The sequence below is a fragment of the Phytophthora sojae genome (genome assembly GCF_000149755.1).
Source record: "Phytophthora sojae unplaced genomic scaffold PHYSOscaffold_7, whole genome shotgun sequence".
Classification (NCBI taxonomy): Eukaryota; Oomycota; class Peronosporomycetes; order Peronosporales; family Peronosporaceae; genus Phytophthora; species Phytophthora sojae.
This window is the reverse complement of record NW_009258121.1, coordinates 707,257-726,967: the sequence shown is the minus strand read 5'-3', so window position 1 is coordinate 726,967 and position 19,711 is coordinate 707,257. Positions and strand designations below refer to the sequence as shown.

At 58.5% G+C, this 19,711-nt stretch overlaps 8 protein-coding genes across 8 annotated transcripts; 4 read left to right on the top strand and 4 right to left on the bottom strand.

Moving 5' to 3' along the window:
• Positions 1-441: 441 nt before the first annotated feature.
• Positions 442-3,329, top strand: PHYSODRAFT_516032 (hypothetical protein; the record flags this gene model as incomplete). The annotated part of the gene is made up of 2 exons (XM_009533728.1): positions 442-2,222; positions 2,321-3,329. 2 exons carry the CDS (start codon positions 442-444, stop codon positions 3,327-3,329), a joined length of 2,790 nt encoding a protein of 929 aa, XP_009532023.1.
• Positions 3,330-3,476: 147 nt separating this feature from the next.
• Positions 3,477-6,809, bottom strand: PHYSODRAFT_515553 (hypothetical protein; the record flags this gene model as incomplete). Its single annotated transcript, XM_009533727.1, has 1 exon — positions 3,477-6,809. The coding sequence occupies one exon, from the start codon at positions 6,807-6,809 to the stop codon at positions 3,477-3,479; it is 3,333 nt and encodes a 1,110-aa protein (XP_009532022.1).
• Positions 6,810-7,836: 1,027 nt separating this feature from the next.
• On the top strand, positions 7,837-9,688 carry PHYSODRAFT_517177 (hypothetical protein; the record flags this gene model as incomplete). Its single annotated transcript, XM_009533726.1, has 2 exons — positions 7,837-8,976; positions 9,578-9,688. The coding sequence occupies 2 exons, from the start codon at positions 7,837-7,839 to the stop codon at positions 9,686-9,688; spliced, it is 1,251 nt and encodes a 416-aa protein (XP_009532021.1).
• A 2,736-nt stretch (positions 9,689-12,424) lies between these two features.
• PHYSODRAFT_336192 (hypothetical protein) lies at positions 12,425-13,877 on the top strand (the record flags this gene model as incomplete). Its single annotated transcript, XM_009533725.1, has 5 exons — positions 12,425-12,469; positions 12,550-12,639; positions 12,715-12,817; positions 12,907-13,624; positions 13,694-13,877. 5 exons carry the CDS (start codon positions 12,425-12,427, stop codon positions 13,875-13,877), a joined length of 1,140 nt encoding a protein of 379 aa, XP_009532020.1.
• A 437-nt stretch (positions 13,878-14,314) lies between these two features.
• Positions 14,315-14,986, bottom strand: PHYSODRAFT_391286 (hypothetical protein; the record flags this gene model as incomplete). Its single annotated transcript, XM_009533724.1, has 2 exons — positions 14,315-14,701; positions 14,780-14,986. Coding segments are annotated over 2 exons (594 nt in total), but the record flags the coding sequence as incomplete, so codon positions are not given.
• Positions 14,987-15,192: 206 nt separating this feature from the next.
• Positions 15,193-16,466, top strand: PHYSODRAFT_317161 (hypothetical protein; the record flags this gene model as incomplete). Its single annotated transcript, XM_009533723.1, has 6 exons — positions 15,193-15,274; positions 15,457-15,477; positions 15,541-15,590; positions 16,045-16,107; positions 16,180-16,282; positions 16,348-16,466. 6 exons carry the CDS (start codon positions 15,193-15,195, stop codon positions 16,464-16,466), a joined length of 438 nt encoding a protein of 145 aa, XP_009532018.1.
• A 104-nt stretch (positions 16,467-16,570) lies between these two features.
• PHYSODRAFT_516484 (hypothetical protein) lies at positions 16,571-17,653 on the bottom strand (the record flags this gene model as incomplete). The annotated part of the gene is made up of 1 exon (XM_009533722.1): positions 16,571-17,653. The coding sequence occupies one exon, from the start codon at positions 17,651-17,653 to the stop codon at positions 16,571-16,573; it is 1,083 nt and encodes a 360-aa protein (XP_009532017.1).
• A 307-nt stretch (positions 17,654-17,960) lies between these two features.
• PHYSODRAFT_361407 (hypothetical protein) lies at positions 17,961-19,354 on the bottom strand (the record flags this gene model as incomplete). Its single annotated transcript, XM_009533721.1, has 1 exon — positions 17,961-19,354. One exon carries the CDS (start codon positions 19,352-19,354, stop codon positions 18,074-18,076), a length of 1,281 nt encoding a protein of 426 aa, XP_009532016.1. The 3' UTR covers positions 17,961-18,073.
• Positions 19,355-19,711: the final 357 nt, after the last annotated feature.

The following is a 19,711-nucleotide window of genomic DNA, read 5'->3' as shown; positions in this document are numbered from 1 at the left end:
GAAGGTGTTGTCGTCGCGCGCGTCTTATGTCGGGGGCTTTTTAATACGAGCACCGACATGGCTGCTAACTGTTGCTCTGTGGGTTTGACAGGAATGTGCTCAAACAAACTGCAACCAGATCGGAGTAGCTGCTACGTAGTACGATACAGTGAAAAGATGTTGTGCGCGAAGGGGTGCGTCGTCTCGAAAGAAATCAACGCCCAGTCGACTATCGAAGGAGAGCGCCGCAAAACGAGCCATCGGCTGTCTTACCACTGTGGTTTGTCACTGCGCTACGTGCGCAATACATTGTGAGCCCTACATATGTGGTCCTACGTACGTGGTCCGTGACTCCTCACCACTTCAACTAATAGTTGCAGTGAAGTTGAAGTGATCTCGACTCCTGATTGGCCACCCAACAACCAATCACATATTTTCAACCGCTCGCCAATCAGTCCGAAAATGAAGCGCCAAGACCAAGATGCCCCTCCGTCCGCCGCCGCCCCGAAGCGCAGGAAGAGCCGAGGCCGGCGCAAGTCCAAGGCGGAGCGTCTGGCGCGCTCAGCGCCCGTGAATTCCTCGCCTGATAACCTCAACAAACTGCTGCAGGGAAGCTCCAGTCGCGAGTGGGATGCGGCGCAGAGTCTCGCGCTCGGACTCACGCTGGAAGCCCGTGCGACCGTCGTGCGGGTGATTTTGAAGGAACGGGAGGCCCCCCGAGCGGCGGCGCACTACGCTAAGCGCCTGGATTTACGAGGCGAGGAGCTGCTGAGCTCCGTTACTTCTGGCTCGGAGATTTCCCCTTTGGTCATGGCCCAGTTCCTGGTGGAGCTGGACGAGCAGTCGCTGTCAACGCGCGAGAAGCTGCAGCGCTTTGTATGGCCCTGGCTGCTGCAGTCAACGGAGCAGAGGGAGGACAAGGCTGTGGTTAAGGCGGCGGTGCACTTGATGCTGCTTCCGACAGCCTCCGACGACACCAAGGTGCAGGACAAGAAGGAGCGGGGCTTGAGGATGCAACGAGCGGTGGTGACGCAGTGCCTACAGACAGGGAAGCTGCTACATCTGGTGCCGACTCATGCACGTTCGTTTGTGGATCATATGAAGATAGCTTCATCCGGCGCGGAGCTAGATGACGAGAAGGAGGACGAAGCTATGGAGAAGGAACTTCAACGGCGACAGCAAGTGGCTCGCCGTGTGCAGAATGTGCTGCGCCTCCTGTGGCCTGATGCGCGCGTGCCGCTCTTTGGTTCCTCGGTGACTCGATTGCTGGAACTTCCTGAGGATGAAGAGGGCGTGGCGGCTGATGTGGATATGTGCGCATTGTTGCCGTCTGCTGCTCAGTTCCGGCAGGATACTGCGCCTCTGGTCACGGAAGTGAAGGAGCATTTGACTCTTTACTTTCTGCCCGACAGCACCGATGAAAAGGAACACGTCACTGCTGTTACGAGGGCGCGTGTCCCCATTGTGAACTTCCGAGACCCGTCCAGCAACCTGCCGTGTGATCTGTGCGTGAACAATCTTCCTGCTCTCTGGAACACTCGACTGCTGCGACGGCTGTTGTACGGTGGAGCTAGTATCGGGTCTACCGAGCAAACTCAACTTGAACACGTGAGGAAGCTCTGCAAGTGGCTGCGCAAGTGGCGCCACGCCAAGAAGCGCGTGGTCGGCGGAGCAGTGAGTTCGTATGGACTGATGCTCCTTGCGCTCTACTATCTCCAACGAATCAGTGTACTACCCGTCTTGGACTGTAGCGCCCACGTAGTCGAGGACGAGTCCAGTCTACGCGAGCTGACCGAAAGTGCCATTGACGAGCGCCTCGAAGCCGTAGACAAGTCCTTTGTCTGCGTCGAGGAGCACGCTAAGCGTGCAGTGCAAGATTGGCGGGCACTCCGGTGCGGCTTTTTCCGCTTCTACACTTGCGAATTCGGCTACGAGCTCACGGTCGTTAGTCTTCGCACGAAAGAGGTCGTGACGAAGGCCAGCAAGGGGTGGTCTCGTCAAAACAACGCCCGGCTGTGCTTAGAAGACCCCGTGGAGATCGAGCGCGACCTCGGAAAGCTCTGTTCCCGACTTGCTCTTGGTCGCTTACGCTGCGCGTTCGCGCATGCTTGCGTTGTGCTGAGTAGAAAGGATGAAGAGCAAGGCACCGAGTCTGTAAAGAACGACATCGAGGCAGACCTATTAGCCGCATGGCCGTACGAGGACGACAACACTCCCGAGGAAACAGAAGATGCGACTGTAGGGTAGTGCGCTAGTCTCTAATTTTAATGCATGAGAGTCTACAACTCTGCAGACAGCAACACACACTACCCACTTACCAGCGTTTACTAGTGTGCCACAGTTCCGCTCTACAGATGACTGTGGCTAAGGGGGATAGCAGTGCCAGCTTCAACAGGAGTGGAGCGCTGCATGGGCTTGGGAACCAGAGCTCAGCACGAGAAGCACGTGAAGCGGAGCGGCGCATCAAGTTGCAACACTTTCTGGTGCTACGCGCGTTCAATCTTCGACGGCCGAAGGAGACGCTGCACGAACAATTCCAGTCGCTGCGGAAGCGAGTCGAGAGAAGCGATCCTAAACAGTGTGGCGACTTCTTGGAGCTGGATGAGCTGTGCGCTTACCTGTCCATTCCACCGTACCGCCGTCTGCTGCTGGTGCAAGTGTTTGGCTTGGGTCCGAAGGAAACGCAACTGGGCTTCGACGACTTCGTGCGATTTCTACAGTCAGCGGCGGTCCGAGCAGCCCAAGAGGAGCGTCAACGGCACGAGGGGGGCTTGCCTACTCCTCCACCTCGACCGTCCAGGTCACAGCAGCTCAGCGAAGCACTTGTCGCCTTCGACCCCGCCCGCGCACATCATGCAGTTGCACGAGCTCCTCCGGCTCCTGGTCTCTGGAAGAAGCGCGAAGTTACCATCCAGGAGCGAATCACCGAGTACACCAAGATCGACGAAAAGGGCCAACCGCAGCGACTCGTGGAGAAGGAGCGGCACCAAACGGAGGTCCTGCACATGGAGTCACTGGACGGCGAGTTTGCTCACCGTGAGATCACGCAGTTCGAGCAAACGGAGCATCTGAACGACGAGATGGTGCACCTGGACCATGGACGCGAGGAGTTCCTCCACCTCAAGTCCCGGCACGACGAGATCTCGCGGTTTGAGTCTTCAGTTCCGCCGGGCGGACCAGGTGGCGGCGGTCGCCCCGAGGAATGCGAGCAGCAACCACCTTCGCCATCCATTAAGCCAGCACCTGGATCAGCACGAGAAAGCACCGGCTTTGAGAATACCCAAGCAGAAGCCCAGACGGCAGCGTACGCGGAGTGTTGGGAGCAACAGGAGGACGCACCACATGCCTAAGCGCGGACACAATAAAGTAAGAGCAACCATATAGCAGTAGCACACAAGTATTATTGCCTGCATCGCGAGGTAAAACGTGCCCAATACACAGCAATGTCAGGCTACTTACTGAACACGCTTGGCGTCTTGAGGAAAGCAGGCGACAGGCTAGTTGTCACTGCTAAAGTTGCTGTCGCTGCTGTTGTTGCTGAGCGAGTACATCGAGCGCTTCACAGGTGTCACGTCCCCACTGGTGTTGGTGCTGCCGCCCGCCGTGCTTTCGGGACTGCCGTTGCCTTTGGCCGCCACCGTGCGGCTGATCATCTCCTTGATCTCGTTCTGCTCGGCAAAGTCGATACAGTCGGCGACGTAGTCAACAAGTTCCTGGCACGTGAGGCCCTCGCGTGAAATAATCTTCAGCGGTGCAACTTCGACCTGCTTCTCTGGGTCGGAGACCAGCGGGTCTTGGTCCGCTCCAGGAGAGACAGAGATCTCCACACGGAAGCGCTGAGGATCCGTAAGGGCGTACTGAACCCTCTCGAAGACCCGCACCACGAAGTGCGTCATGTAGCAAAGTTCAGGAATGTCTTCGATCCACTTCCGAGACTCCTCGCCAATAGGACTCTTCACCGTACATTCCTCCCGACCGTAGCGCAGGACGTTCAATAATGAGTGCAAATGCGACTCGCTGGTAAAATACAGGCGCGTGCGTACTGAGCGGTGCGTGGACTTGATTTGCTTGGCGTACGACGGATTCAGGCGATGGGTGTTGTGGTCCTTCATAAGCTCGGGACGAAGACCGCGAGCCAGATCCAAATCGGTGTTAATCTTCGACAGCAGCGTTCGACACATCGCCGACCCAATGAAGATCTTCTCATCCACGTTGATACCGTATTCCTGCGGCACGAGGGCATGTGAAAGCGCGCTGGAGATCTCCAAGAGCTCGCGCACGTCGGTCAAGTTCAGATGCGCGTTGTGGACTGCATCGTAGCGGATGCAGTCGTGGATGTCCGGAATTTTGGACAGGTCATACGTGTCACGCTTCTTAACGTAGAAATCGCGGTACAGCTTTGCCCACCGCTCGCGCATCACCTCGAGGGTCTCACGACCACAGGGCTCTGGGTACTTGATCTCCTCAGGAGACAGCGGTTCTTGTACTCGCATTTTGCGCAGGCCCACGCTGCTGTTGGCAGCGTCGCTAGGAATGTTACTGCCTTCGCTGTGCTGCTTCCGGGGGGCGTAGGAATGCACGTGGCGGCTTCTCGGCTGGTTCAGCTCGTTCACACTCGCGGACCGACCCATGGCGGGCGCGATCAACCGACCAGCATGAGCCTTCTTCTGTTGCCATCGGTCGATCTCTGTGCGGTACTGCGCCTTCTCTTGGATCATCCGCGTCAGTTGTTCCTTCAGCGAGTTCAGTAGCTTGTGCATGATCCCCATTTTCTTGATCGGTTGGTCCACCTTGGTTAGCGCAAGGGCTACAGAGCGAATAAGCCGCGAATTGGAGTCAATCAATTGACTGCAATGGTCCTCGCGGTGGATGATCTTGTGCAGACGCTGCTTTACCCGCATGATGATTTCCTGGGCTGAAGACCCAGACTGGTCCAGCATCGAGTCGGCGTCCTTCGACTTCAGCACAAGTCCAACAAGGATAGGAATGATGTCACCTTCGAGCTCCAGCAGCCCCTTAGCGAAGGACGCTGCCGTCTTCTGGACACGACCTTCATCACTGGTGTAGATCTTCAAGTCGTGGCGGTACGTCGAGTGAAGACGATTCAAACCGCCAGCGCCGCCCGGGTACATCATGCGTCGGAACTTCTGGCCAAGATGCTCGGCTTGCTCTTCGCCTGTGTGGGTTAAATCACCTCCCCACTTGATGATCAGTAGCAACTTGCTCACGCGGCGTCTCGTCAGCTGTTCACCATTCTCCAACGCGCCTTCAACAGGCACATCCACAAACTCTTTGGGCTTCAACTGCACCTTGCGGTTGATTCCCACAAGCTGCCAGCGCTGCAGCACATCTCTCAGTGTGCGATATCCCTTGACGCGGTCCGTCGCGTCCTCCCCAAACTTGACCTCGCGCTGCTCGAGGAAGTCCATGAACGCAGGGTCGCGCGACTCGTACTTCTGCAGCAGGTTATTGCTCACCTGCAGCAGGCGCTCTAGGTTCGCCACGGCCTTAATCTTCAGATCCATTTTCTTCTTCTTCTTGGAGTCATTTCCGTCACCGTTCTCCTGCTGAGATTCGCGCAGTCGATCCTCGTAGAACTGCAGGAAGGCCGGGTGGCAGACGTTCATCTTCATCTTCTGCTTGGGCGTGCGGTCGCCATGTCGGATCACGGCCAGAACGCAGCGAAGCTCCTCCTCTTGGTACAGTCCGTCTTCGTTGCCGTCCGTGATGCTGTCGGCTTCCGATATTTCCGACTCGGCGATCGACGAGGACTGGCCGCGAAGCATCGCGTGTCTGTGCGCCGTCGGGGGCTCCGACAGCTCTGCGCTTGGGGGCGGCGCATCAGGCGCGAAGCGGAAGGTGACAGAGCTGAAGGCCGAGCTGTCCGTGCCGAAGTCGTCGCCTACCATCGTGCCCCCAGCCAGCGCCTGCTCCAGGTACTGCGTCAGCAGGATGCCGCAGTCGTCGTAGTACTTCTCCGAGTTCTTGACAAAGCTCCAGCCGTTCACGTCGCACACGTACGAGGCGTCGCGCACCCTCAAGATGTCGAATCCGCAGATGGTCTGCTTGAAGGCGCGACACACTCGGTACGCGATCTGCTTCTCCTCGGTGGACAGCATCACGGGGTACCGCACCTCCTTGCCGTCCGCGTCGCGCACAACGCGCCCGTCCAGCACGGGGGACTTGCGCGCCTCAGCGTGCGCGTAGTGCGGGCCCACCGTGTACACCTTGACGTCCGTTCCCTGCGTGGAGAGGAACTCCTCGTAGATGTACGAGCCCGAGCCGGAGCGCACCGTGTTGACCTGCGGGTCGTACTCGCTCGAGCGGTTGCCGATCTTGCGGAAGAGGCGCTTGCAGCCCCCGCCGGCGCTCATGGGGTAGTAGATGTGGATGTTGTGGTCCTCGCCGTCTACGGGCTTCTCCACGAACGGCTTGTTGATGCGCACGCCGTCCACCTGGATGAAGTCGTCGCCCTCCACGACCTCGGGCGGCTCCGTGCGGCCGCCGTAGCCGTCGCGGCTCACGAAGACGTGGCGCGGCGTCGGCACGTCGTGCTCCTGCAGCACGCGGTAGACCTCGCGCCGGTCCTGCAGCACGTACTGCGTGGCCAGGTCGTTGACCACCACGGGCTGGCGCAGCGCCACGTAGTCCTGTGCCTTCTGCAGCGGGAAGCCCTTGGAGAAGAAGGCGATGAGCGCGTCGCAGCGCGGCCAGGCCTCCACGGGCCGGTTCAGGATCGTGTCGTCCCCGAAGAACTCGACGCGGAAGAGCTCGGGCGGCAGGCGCCCCAGGATCTCCAGCATCGGCGCCGAGCGCGCCTTGCGCTCCATCACGCAGATGCCCAGCGTGTACCTGGCGTCCGAGTCGGCGTCATTGAAGCGCGCGGCCCCCTCGGGCGGGGGCGCAGCGCTCAGCGACGTCATGGCGGAGGATGGACGAGTGCAAGTTGTCCCCGGCGGGCGCGAGAAGCCCGACTGATTGGCGGAAAATGCACATGGCTACAGTACCATTCCGTGGTCGCGGCAGGCGAAGACAACGCCAGGGCGACTTGAAACAGTCTGCTGGGATTCTCTGTGTTTGTGTGGCGGCGGCCTAGACCAGAATGAATCTCATTCAACTGCGAGCTACTCACATGGGGGTTGCTAATACAAACATGGTTGCTGCCACGGTGGAATTGGTGCTTCTTAGTTAGTGGAAACGTTCCCGGTCAAGCGGAACTGAGGCGGGCAGCTTTGCTGCATCAGCCTGGCAAGATCTCGACAGCAGTCCGGGCCAATTTTGGGCGTGCAGCAGCAGGTAGATTCTCCGGCGCTTACTGTTTTCCCATGCTGCTGTACTTGGTGCCCCACATGGCTGCTGCTTATGTTTTGTATTGCGAACCCCGGAAGGAGTCGTGCTAAGGTATCTGCAATGGGTCTCTGAGACTGAGAATCATTAAGTATCAAACGCTGTGGGTATCTTGGTGTATGATATAGCTGTCATGGCCCTGGGCAATGCACGTTGGACAACCTTCCATTCTTCCTTCCCTCCCTCCCTTCTTCGGTCCTGACTCCGTTGGATCCTCGGTATCAACTTCAACGTCAAGGCTCAGAATGATGGTCAATTTGTTGCCGCTGAGAGGGCGGCGCCAAGTATAGCCCCTTGCCTGTCTGTATGAGTATGAGGTCGAGGACGACTGCGCTTCCAGCCACCATGGCATGAAAGGCGAGAATCTGTGGGGAGAGTGAGTATTAATAGGGCGCCCTAGCTCCCCCGAAAGTGTCTTGGCGCGGCGATTACTTCTTGTCTGTGACCATCCCCGTCCTGTCCTGCGGCTCTGCAAGAGGCTCCCACCCAAGGTCGGCTCTCGTATCGGCAATGAAAGGCGCCGTGCTGAAGCGCGTGCCCGGTTCCGGCGGCCGACCCACCAAGAAGAAGAAGGACAAGACCAAGCTGTACAGCTCGCCGCCCAAGGTCTTGTTCCGAGACCCCATCGGCCATGAGCTGCCGGCGTCGCTGCAGAACTTCCGCTGGAACGTGGACAAGGTGGAGCGCAAGCTGCAGGAGAAGATCCAGGAGAAGACCTTGATCGCCGGCAACTTCGTGTACCAGCAGGCGTACCGCCTGCTCGAAGGCACTCGGGGCGAAGGCATCGACTTCCCGAGCTTCCGGGAGCAGCTCCGAATGAAGTTTGGCATTATCCTGGACGACAGCGAGCTACACCTGCTGTTCGACAAGTACGACGAGGACGGCAACGGCACCATTGACCTCCACGAGTTCATCCGCCGCGTGCTGCCGCCCGACTACAACTACGGGCGGCAGTGGTTCGAGGTGAGCCAGCTCGAGAGCGAGCAGAAGGCTGCGCGCCTCAGGCACGAGGCCCGGCAGGAGTTCCTCGCGTGCCAGAATCAGGCGACGACAGAGGAAGTGGACAACATGGGAGCGGCTTCCAACTGGACCATCGAGACGCTCAAGAAGCAGATCCAGGCCAAAGTCGTTCAGAAGACTCCGAGTGGCGAGGACCAGTACCGCCGCGCGTTCAAGATGCTCCGCTCTGGACGGGACCAAGGCATCCGCATGAACGGGCTGCAGTTCAACCTGCGGACGAAGTTCGGCATCTACGCGAGTGACGAGCAAATGCGGCAGCTCTTCTCCTTGTGCGACCAGGACAGCAACGGAGAGATCGACCTGAAAGAGTTTTTGCAGTTCGTAGACCCGCCCGCATATCCATCCAACAGTCGAGTGCCCGGAGGAATCTGGACGCAGAGCGACAGTGAGGAAGAGGACGACGCTACTGACAGCAATGGCTTGGAAGGTATCGCTGAAGCAAGTGTCAACAGCCAGGGATCTCGCGTTACTCCTCGTCGAGGGTCAGCGTCTTCCGTCAGCACCAAAGAGGGAGGTCCTGCGACGCCACCGACTCGAGTCAAGAAGGAGCGGCCGAGAACTGCCAACCCACGCAAGACACACATGCTGCAGCAGAGGCGAGAGATGGTGGATCAGCAGAGGATGAAGAACGTGAGTGCGCGCCAAAGTCTCCAGCCAACGTGCTCGATGTCGACCGGCGACATTAACAGCCCGCACCTTGAGGCACTATCACTTGCAAGTGGAAGGGGCTCAACCTGTGCGCGCCCGCTTCCTCGGGTCTCCACGCGACAGCGACCGAGTACCCCCAGCGAGGCCGACACAGCGAGCTTAGCGGGTCGTAGCGATGCCACTTATACGCCGCGCCCGTGCAGCGCTGGCAGCGTGCGCTCCTACTCCTCATCCTCTGTTGGCAGTGTCACCAGCAGTGTCAAGGGCGCTGCGTACATGAAGCGGCCGCCTACGCCGCAGTCTCTCCGGCAGAAGTGCATGGAGTCACGTGGAGTATCCGCGGCTACAGCAACGGAAGCCCACGCGAGGTCCCGGATGAACAGCAAGCGAGCATCATTAGGAGCCACACAGATCAACGCAGGACAGCAACTTCACCGGGGCAGCCGAGTGGTGCCGCGAGACACAGAGCGGCGGCACTCGTACTCGGATACATCGTCGGTCTCGAGCGCGGGTGTCAACGTTTGCAACTGCTTCTGCCAGAACCAAGACGAGGAGGAGGAAGATCGCTACGTGCCGCGAGTAGTCCGCGTGCATGCCAAGCAGTACAACGCGCGGCCGTACACGCCGGAGGGCCGCGTGCTCCAACGCAGCAAGGTCTTGTCCTCCGGCTGCGTGTAGATCAACGAGCAAGTAGTAGGAGGCAGTAGCCACAAAGGTGTATTCTAATTTCACACCACATCAAGTTGAAGTTATCGTGCCCGTATGGAGCTCTTCGAAGTGGTGAGCGCCCCACAGCCACGTCTTCGAGGTGAATGGCATGAAGGATCAGCTAATGGCGTGAAGTATGTGTGTACACGGCAATGACCAGACGGGTTTGTTTGAAGCGAATGATTTCTTCGACTACATTCCAGGTTTCACATACAGTCTATTTGTCTATCTGCGCTCACACACACACATCGAATGGAACGCGCTCGCCATGCTTCCGCTTCTGTCGCTGGAATCGTGCTGAATGGTGGGGCTAGATTTATTGATGATATGGAGGCAGGCTCTGATACTGCCGGCCTCGCATGGAACTCTCTTGCTTGAGTTTGCGCATGGGTTTGTTGGTTGTACATAGAGTAGTAATAGCACCGACATGCGGCGTATCACAGGCGACAGCTCGCCTAAAACAGCAACTGGTTGTGGTTCTCCGTGAACTCCGTGACGCGCTCGTCCTCGGGCAGCGCGCCCAGGGCGAAGTAGCTGGCGTACTTCATGTGGAGCTTCACGATCACCTCGGCGATCTCGGGCCGGTTGCGGGCCAGCGACTCGCTCAGCCGCGCGTCCTGCGCGCAGGCCATGTCCATCTCGTCCACGGTCTGGCCGTCCACGCCCATGCCGTTCGTCTCGAGCAGATACTGCACGTGAGAGTGACCCTGTAGTTCGGCCATGTCGAACGCGGTCTGGTCCTGTTCGTTGGGCATGTCCGGGTCCGCTCCGGCCGTCAGCAGGAGGTACGTCGCGCGGTAGTTGCCGTCGCGGCTCGTAAAGTGCAGCGGCGTGTTGCCCTCTGCGTCCTCCACCTGCGGGTCGGCGCCGGCGTCCAGCAGCTGCTCGACGACGTTCGAGTGGCCGGCCATGCAGGCCAGCAGCAGTGCCGTCGTGGTCGTGTCCCGCACGGGGAAGTCGTACTTGGCCTTGGCCGCGAGCAGGATCGACACGATCTCCGAGTGGCCGTGCTTGACCGCCAGGTGCAGCGGCGTGTACCCGCTGAGCGCCGCCACGTCCACGCGCGCGTTATACTTGAGCAGGATCTTGGCCGCGCGGTCGTGGTTGTTCTCGCAGGCGGCGTGCAGCGGCGTGGAGCCGTCCAGGGCCACGTCGGTAGCGCTGGCGCCGCGCTCCAGCAGCAGCGAGAGCACGTGGTGGAAGCCGTTGGACGCGGCCACGTAGGCGGGCGAGTGGCCGAGCGAGTTCTTGGCCGTGAGCTCCGCGCCGGCGTTGAGCGCGTCCATGACCTCGGCCAGGTCGCCCTTGGCCACGACCTCGAGCAGTTTCTTGCGCTGCTTGACCGTCTTGATGGCCGCCAGCTTATGACCGAGGAAGTGCCAGACCTTGGCGCTGCGGTGGCGGTATCCGTGCAGGAGCTGGTGCGCCGCCACCTTCTTGGCGCTCACGGGCACGAGCGCGCCGTCCGTCGGGTACACGTAGCCGCGCGCGGCCTCGAGCTGCTGCTTCACGGGTCCACTGAGCGTCATGGTGCGGTTGTCTGTGTGTCTTGGCGATAACTTCGACTGGAAGGTAAAGGAGGAAGGACAAGCGGCGGCTGGCTTGTAGTTCGATATATACGAGCCCTTCGACGGATCCGTGCGGAATTGCGGCTGTGATCTCTTGATACCCGCTTCCGCGAGGTGTGTGGTGGACTCTTGAGCTCGACAGTGGAAATCTACGAGTGGCCCGTTCCCAAGCCAGAACAGCCGCGCTCTCCATTTGTGGCGCACGTTAGAAGAGAAAATAAAACGGACTTATCCAGGTGCAGTCTCAAAAGGCCAGTTCGCCTGCAGGAGACTTTGCTTCGCCCAGGCCACATGTGCCTAGATAAGTCGTTTCAGCATCGATCAATGCGATGGCGCTGCGGCAGCAGCACCACTCGCCTCCGCGGCTAACGCCGGTGGCGTGGGCGATCTATTTTCTGTGGCGTGATGGAGCCACCAGTGAGCCCAAGCAGACTGCTGCTGAGCAGTCCCATGCAGGGCGGAAGATCAGCTAACTCTCCTGTTGACGTCATGGTGCACCCGCCAGCCGATCAGATCGTGTCGACAGGCCATTGGCTGCCAGCGTGCTTTGGTGACGGCAGCTCCCGGCGCAAAAGCACCATTTGCATCCTAGGGCCCGGCCGGCGCTCGCCGGAGCTTCTCGGTGACCCGATGGTCGTGCTCCGCGATGTGCAGCGTTACGCGGGCGCCGACACTGCTCGGCGAGCCGAGTCGGCCGCCGACACCATGATGATCACGGGCAGCTCGCGATTGCGCCCGGCTAGCGAGGCTGCACTTATTTAAAATGATAGCACGCGTCCTCCACGTCAACACTACGTGCGCTGTGACTGCGGCTTTGGACTGGGCTCCGATGTTAATGCTTTTTGCATGCTGTTGCGGTACCTCGACCTTCGCTTCTGGTGTTTGCTGGTAAAGGTACCGTACGGTATGTACTGAAAGCGCCGTGCATTCGCGCGAGTCGCACCGAGAAATTCTCGGCGAGAAACTCGGTCCGAAAAGCACTCGTCGAGTGCTGCAGTTTTCAGTCGTCGTTCGTAAAATACATCATTACTGTTTGATTTGAAACCATTTTAAATCAATACATATGTTTCCTAAATCTTAACATTTAGAATTTAAGAAGCCTACAAAAATCGACCTGAGCGAATCGTTGGCATCGGAGCATGCTCAGGAGGACGATGGCTGCTCTTCCGCCGGTAGCTCGCTTGTCCGTCGCGCCCATGGTACGCCACCGCTAGCTAGCAATCAACGACATTTTGCCGCTATGGATGTGCTGATATTCTCTACCCTATTAATGCTGTAGATGGACTGGACGGACCGCCACTACCGCTTCATGATGCGCATGATCACCAAGGAGACGCTGCTGTTCACCGAAATGGTGGTGGACCAGACGGTGCGTCGGCGCCACTTTTCACACTGCTAACTGCACACGACGTCTTACTTATTGAGGTGCTTTCTTGTTCTGTAGCTGCTGCACCAGAAGAAGAACCTCGACTATTTCCTGGGCCACGACCCCATCGAAGCGCCGTTGGCGCTGCAGCTCGGCGGCAATAGCGTCGAGGATCTCGGAGGTGAGGTTCCTATCGACGCCTTCGTAGTCGCAGGTTGTTGAGCTTATTAAAAAGGTGCGCTGATGTTGTGCTACCTTGCGTTGATGCAGCGGCGGCGCATCTGAGCCAGTCGTACGGCGGCTTCTGTGAGATCAACCTGAACACTGGCTGCCCCAGCGCGCTGGTTTCGAGTCGCTGCTTCGGTGCTCGACTTATGCTGGAGCCCGAGCGCGTGCGGGACATTTGCGCCAGTATGCGGCGCAACGTCGCATTGGCTGCGGAAGAGAATCCGGACCGTCCAGCGGCGGAAGTGACGGTCAAGTGCCGCATCGGTGTGGACGATTGCGACAGCTACGAGGAGCTTCATCATTACGTCTCCAGTGTAACGGAGGCCGGCGTGCGCCACATTATTGTACACGCGCGCAAGTGCCTGCTTAAGGGACTGAGCACCAAGGACAACCGCACCATCCCGCCGCTACGCTACGATGTCGTCTATCGGCTGAAGCAGGACTTCCCCGAGCTGTCCTTCACGCTGAACGGCGGTGTGCAGAGCATTCAGCACGCGCGCGAGCTGCTGGACACCACGAACGTCGACGGTGTCATGATCGGCCGCGCGGCGTATAACACGCCGTGGAACTTCCGTGACGCTGACCGCCTGATCTTCAACGCTGAGCGCAACCCAAACCTGTCGCGCCGCGAGATTATTGCCCGGTATCTTGACTATGCTGAAGGCCTGCAGGCGAAGTGGGGCTCTACCGAGCCTCTAAGCGACTCTCCCTACACCATGGCCACATCTGCGTTGATGAAGCCGCTGCTGTCACTCTTCAAGTACGTTAAAATCGTATTACTTTGCGTTGGATCTCGGATACTTACGTCGTATATGTTGCTATTACGCAGCGGCGAGTTCGGCGGCAAGGCATTCAAGCGTGAAATCTCGGCGCAGTGGGCGAAGAAGGGACCCCGACCGGAGCTGCGTGAGATGATCGAAAGCGCCATGAAGGTTCTACCCGACGAGGTACTCGACGCCCGTGTTGAGGACGAGCTCGTTCAGCTGCAGGTTGAAGACGCAGCTTGCAGCTAAGCTGGGGGGACATGCAGAATGAAGAAAAAAAATACCATACCATAGATGATCACTTTGCATTTGTATTGTTGCTTCTAGTTTGCGGAAACTTGCTCTTGTTCCTGAGTTGCCAGGTACTCAAGCGCTTCGTCGATGATAGTGTATACGTCTTGGGGTGTTTGGGTGCGCGCCATGCGGTCTCGTAGCTGGCGCGCGTTGGGTACACCTTTGAGATACGAGCCGTAAAACTTCTTCATGCGCGGGAATCCAACGAGACCCGGGTCGGCCAGCATCTCTTGGAAAAGCTGCGTGTGGCGTCGGATCACCTCCAGCTTTTCTTTCACAGGCACATGAGTCGTGTCGGAGGATCCCTGGAACAGCCACGGGTTGCCAAATAGCGCACGTCCGAGCATAACGCCGTCCACCCCATACTCGTCCACTTTCTTCTTCGCGTCCACAAGGCTTTCAACGTCGCCATTGCCGAGGATAAGCGCTGGGGATCCCGCCGATTTCGCCAGCGTCACTACCTCGCCAATGACGTCCCAGTGTGCTGGAACTTTGGACATCTCGTCGCGCGTTCGCCCATGGATAGTAAGCACCTCCGGCTCAGTCCCCAACAGCCTCAGCACCCAGTCCTTGTAGTCGATGTGGTGGAAGCCAATCCGTGTCTTGACGGACACCGGCAGGTCCCCAGCACCGCGTTTGCACGCAGCCACAATGTCAACTGCTAAGTCCGGCTGCAGAATCAACGCAGCGCCGCTGCCCTGGTTGTTCACATTGTTCTCGGGGCAGCCCATGTTGATGTCGATGCCGTCAAAGCCCAAGTCGCGCACGATCATGGCGGACTGGCAGCAGCAGACCGAGCAGGTGAGTATCGCAATATATATTTACACAAACCTTAAGGAATAAAAATCTACCCATACCTCGTAGAACTGTTCCGGCTTGGAGCCGAAGAGCTGCGCCACCACAGGCCGCTCCACCTCCGCGTACTTAAGTGTGGTCATCATGCGGCGGCGCGAGTCCGGGTCGTGCGTCAGCGCCTCGCAGCTGACAAACTCGGTCCACATGACTGACGGCTTGGCGATCTCGCTGATGAGGCGGCGAAACGCGGCGTCCGTCACGTTCGCCATGGGCGCCACGCAGTAGAGCGGCCGAGGCAGTCCCCGCCAGAAGCTCATGCCTGTTGATGGTCGGTGACGTGCAATTGTGTGGTAGTGACGTACTTAATCGTCGTACTTAGTGTGAGATGTACCGTTCATGTATCATGTGGTGTGTCGATGGTGTGGTAGAGTGATGGTCTTCAAGTTGAAGTTGCATTCCGCAATCTGCCAGCAGCATGGCAAGCAGGAAGATCACGCGTTGCCGAGGTGCCAGGGGGCAATTGGTGCTCTACAACCCGCGCACAGTGCCCAGCGAAGGTGCGGGCTGCGTGGTGAGGTTGCCGAAGGTGTCAGGGGAGTTCTTGACTTGAGTTATGACATGCAGTGGCTCAGGAGCTCGAGGGAATCTACGGATTCAGCCCGAAAGGCGAGATAGTGGGGTCATAACCTGCACATACATCGATGCAACTTGCTGACTGGTGTGCTCGGCGGGACTATAGAGGCGAGCGGGTGTCTTGCAGGTAAATGGTCAAGATTTCGGTTACCCGTGCGGGCGGCTGACTGGCTAATTGACGGCACTTCAGACGTGATGATCTCGCAGCGAAAGGGCGAGTTCCCTCCCGTGGCGTTCATGGTGCGAAGGAAGTTTACGGATTGCGGAACGTTGTTTTGCTGCTGATGAACGGATTCTTTAGCTCGTACACAGGGAGGCACCGGGATTTTCGCTTGAGGGCACGATTGACAGGAAAGTATAACGAAATGCGGTGGATCTGCATGCACGCAGCTAACGCTGTTTCCTCTTATCTGACGCACAGGCTGTTGAAAGTCGAGAAGGCATTCGACAACGTATCCGCTATCAGTATCCTCCCGATCCCGCGGTACTCGGAGCTGCAGCTCCTCGCCATCAACAATTCAGTGCAGCTCAAGATGTTCACAGGTTATCATGTAGCGGAACACGTATGCCTCCATGTATCTAACAGAAAAGCATGAACACAGTCTTCAGTGTGTCTGCTGCAGTGAAGCTCATGGTACGTCCGCCATAATTTACTGCTGCAACGTGGGCGTGTTTTGACGTATCTGCACTGCAGGTGTCTGTCCATGAGAAGCACGCCTATAGCATATCCGAGAAGGCTGAACAACTGAACAAGCGTGTACGTCCGCAAGGTAGCTTTGTCTTACTGCTGTTGAGACCTACAAGCTGAGCTACGAGTCGACTCTATCAGATGAACGACGAACTGCTCACACGCAACAACGCGATGGAGACGCTGCAAGTCAACTTCCCGTTTCTAAGCGTTGATGAGTGTGATATGCTTCTCGACCTTTTCGGTAAGCTGTTCTGAGATACTTCGAGTGCCAATTGAAACCGCTCACTCTGAGTACTGACTGAGTAGGAAACATCGCCTCGATTGCCCAAGCTGGGGCGAACAAACTTCTGGACGTGACGGTGCTGAGCTCCGCGGCAGCTCACGCGATCGAGGAGTTCTTCAAAACTGAATACGCTGTGGACTAGCTAGAATACGCAAGGCGATCCAACTTCCAGATAAAAACATTTCACATAAATACTGGGATTGAAGTAATGCATGGTGCACACGTTCACTATACAATAGCTCACGCTCATGCGTGGGGAGCGGCTACATTGTCTCCGTCAACGCGGAAAGCCTTCAGCTGAGGGCACTGGGACGCTATGAAATCGATTTGCTCGCCTTTCAGACCACGCGTGAACGCGACGCTGAGCTCATGAAGTCCGCCCATGCGCTTCAGCTCGGCACCTAGAGCGATGGGATCCGAGATAATTCCTCGACAACCGCCGATGTCCAGCGTCTCGAGTTTGGGGCACGAGGTCGCTAGAGAGCTCAGCACCGCGAGCGTCAATCGGCCTTGTCCACAGAGAGTAAGGTGCTCTAGCCGCGGGCATCGTAAGACCAGATACTTCAACGCGTTATCTGTAATGCCACCGCGGCCAAATCCAAACGGATTGCTTCGCGAAATGTCCAGCGACGTCAACCACGGGCAGTGGTCTCCAAGGGCCAGCAAGCATTCGTCCGTCAGGTTCTTGGCTCCTCCAACCAGGAGCGTGTCAAGTGCTGGACAGCTTTGCGCGATGTGAGCGACCACAGATGTCGTCACTGCTGGAGACCCCTTCAGCTTGATGGAGCGCAAATTGCCGCAGCGTTGCACCAGCGACTCCACTCCGTCCTCGGAAATCTGTCTGCAGTAGCTGAAGTTGATCCGCTCCAAAGACTGGGAGTGGTTTTCGGCAACGGCTTGCAGTGCTGCATCCGTTAGCCGTAGACACTTGACCGCACGCACCTCCACCAGCTGCTCGCTCGACGCTCGCACGAGCGCGGTGAAGTCGACGTTCTCGATGGTTTGGCAGCCGGACACCGTCAAGTGCGTGAGACCGGTGAAGAGCTTGGCCGCCTTGACGAGCGTCCCCTTCGGCACGACGCAGCCGATGAGCGTCAGTTTCTTGACTTGCGGGCCGTGGCGCTTGGCCACGAGGCGGATGACTGCGGACGCCAGCTCGCTGTCGTTCCATTCGTGAATGAGCTGCACATGGCTCCAGAAGCGCGCCGTGGCCAGTGTGCGTCTCCAGGCGCGGCTCACGCGTTCCAGCACCAAAAGGTCATCGACCGCGAGGAAGGCGAAGAGCTCGCTGAGCACGGCGTCCGACAAGGTGGTGGCGTCGGCGGTCATTCCTGATGATCAAGGAGGCAGCCGCGTGCGTTCCGCCGCTGCAGGTTCGAGACTGTCGTCCATGCTGAAGTCGGCGGAAAGATGGCGAACACGTGGGCCGAGTCCATTGGAGTTCGGCGCGGCCAACCGGAAGGCAAAGCAACACCACATCGACATGGCTACATTTAGCAAAGTCTCACATGGCAGAGTATCTTATCCTTTGCCTGGTCTCACATGACCCCGTCGGGCAAGAACGCTGGGCAATAGGTTTGTCAGATGTGAAGGCGCAGTGTTGGCGTCATCAGCTAAGCTTGTAAGCAAGCAACATGTTCATATGCAAGAGGTGGCTGGCATTTTGTTTAACACTTGGCAAGGTCCAGCCAGACGTGCAATACAGGCGAATGCGGCGGCCCCACTGACTGCGCAGCGTTTGCCCCCGGTCTAGTCGGACTTCTTGGAGGGCGTCGGCAGCTTCTCGAGGTGGCGGAAGTAGTCGTCCAGGAACTGGAAGTACCAGGGCTGGTCGAAGGTGCCGCGGAAGAAGTTGCACGAGATGTTGACCTCCAGCAGGAGCACGCCCAGGTTGGTGAGCGCCACGTCCCAGCCACAGAGCGGCACGTCCTTCATGAGCTTGTAGTGGGCCTCCTCGGCGAGCTCCTTCATCTGCTTGATCTCCTTGATCACGTTGCCCGTGATGGGGACGCCCGTGTCGGGGTGGTTGGTGATGTCGTGGCCGACGCTCAGGTTGCCGCGGAACATGTGGTGCGGGCCGACGCGGTACCAGTGCGTGGTGGTGGAGCCCTTGAGGATCTTGCCCGACTCCATGTCGACGTCGAACATGATGGACTTGTGGTCCGTCGAGGCGCCCGCGAGACCGGCGCGGAACACGCAGCTCAGCGACTTGACACCGTTGCCGCCGTCCTTGAGCGCCTCGGCCTCACCCAGGCCGTGGCGCGAGGCCGTGATGATGCGGAAGGTTGAGAGCGGCGACACCTCCGGCAGCAGTTTCTTGATGAAGGGCGAGTTGTCGAGCTTCTCCTGGATGATCCAGTCACCGCCGTCCACGGCGTTCTTGAACATGAAGATGCCCATGCCGCCCTCCTCGTTGCGGTCCTTGACGACCAGCGAGCCGGGCGTCTTGAGGTAGGGCGACACGGCGATGCCCTGCTTCTCGGCCTCGAGCAGGAAGTCCCACTTGTTCTCCATGAGGTAGCCGGGCGAGTCGGTCTTGAGGCTGTGCAGACTCACGACGTGGCAGTTGACGCGCCAGAAGGCGAACCAGTTCTGCGGGCACACGAAGATCTGCGTGAAGGTGCGGATGAAGCGCTCGAAGATGCTGCCCTGCTTGTTCGAGTACTCCTTGGGCAGCTCGAAGAAGGCGCCGATGGCGCACAGCCACGGGTACACGAAGAGCATGAAGGGGAAGAGGATCAGGCGCGAGTAGCTCACGATCGAGAGCGGCACGCCCGTGCCCGGGATTGCCACGTTGCGCAGGTTGGTCACCAGGTCCTTGTAGAAGCTCGGGTGGCGGTAGTGCGGCTGGCTCCACAGCGGGTTCAGCAGCGCGATCGAGTACACGTACGTCTTGGCGTGCAGGTCGTCGGCGAAGAACGGGCACTCGGAGTAGCTGCCCTTGCGCACCCAGTAGTAGAGCAGCGAGCCGTAGAAGCTCAGCAGCGCCTTGGTGGCGCCCATGCCGGCGGTCACGATGCCCATGACCATGACTACGTGGCGATGCTGGTGTTCTTGCTTCGGTAGCGGCTTGGCTTGCGCTCGGCGGAGTCGAAGGAGGAATGGTTTGGGTGGCGACGCGTACGTCGGCCCCTCGTTTGAAGCGATCCATAACGGACGCGCCGCGCCGATTGGCTGGAGCGCTTATCGACCAATGATCAGCGCGCATTTTAGGATTGTAAATCATGATCACGAGAACCAGATTTTAACAACTGCTCTTGCCCTTTGTATGCACGAACGCAGCCATGTTCGTTGAGCTGCTATCCTGGCGATTGGGCCATACGTCGAGCGTAAGCCACCATGCGGGCACGCTGCGGGCATGTGCATGAGCGAAGATTTTACGGGGCG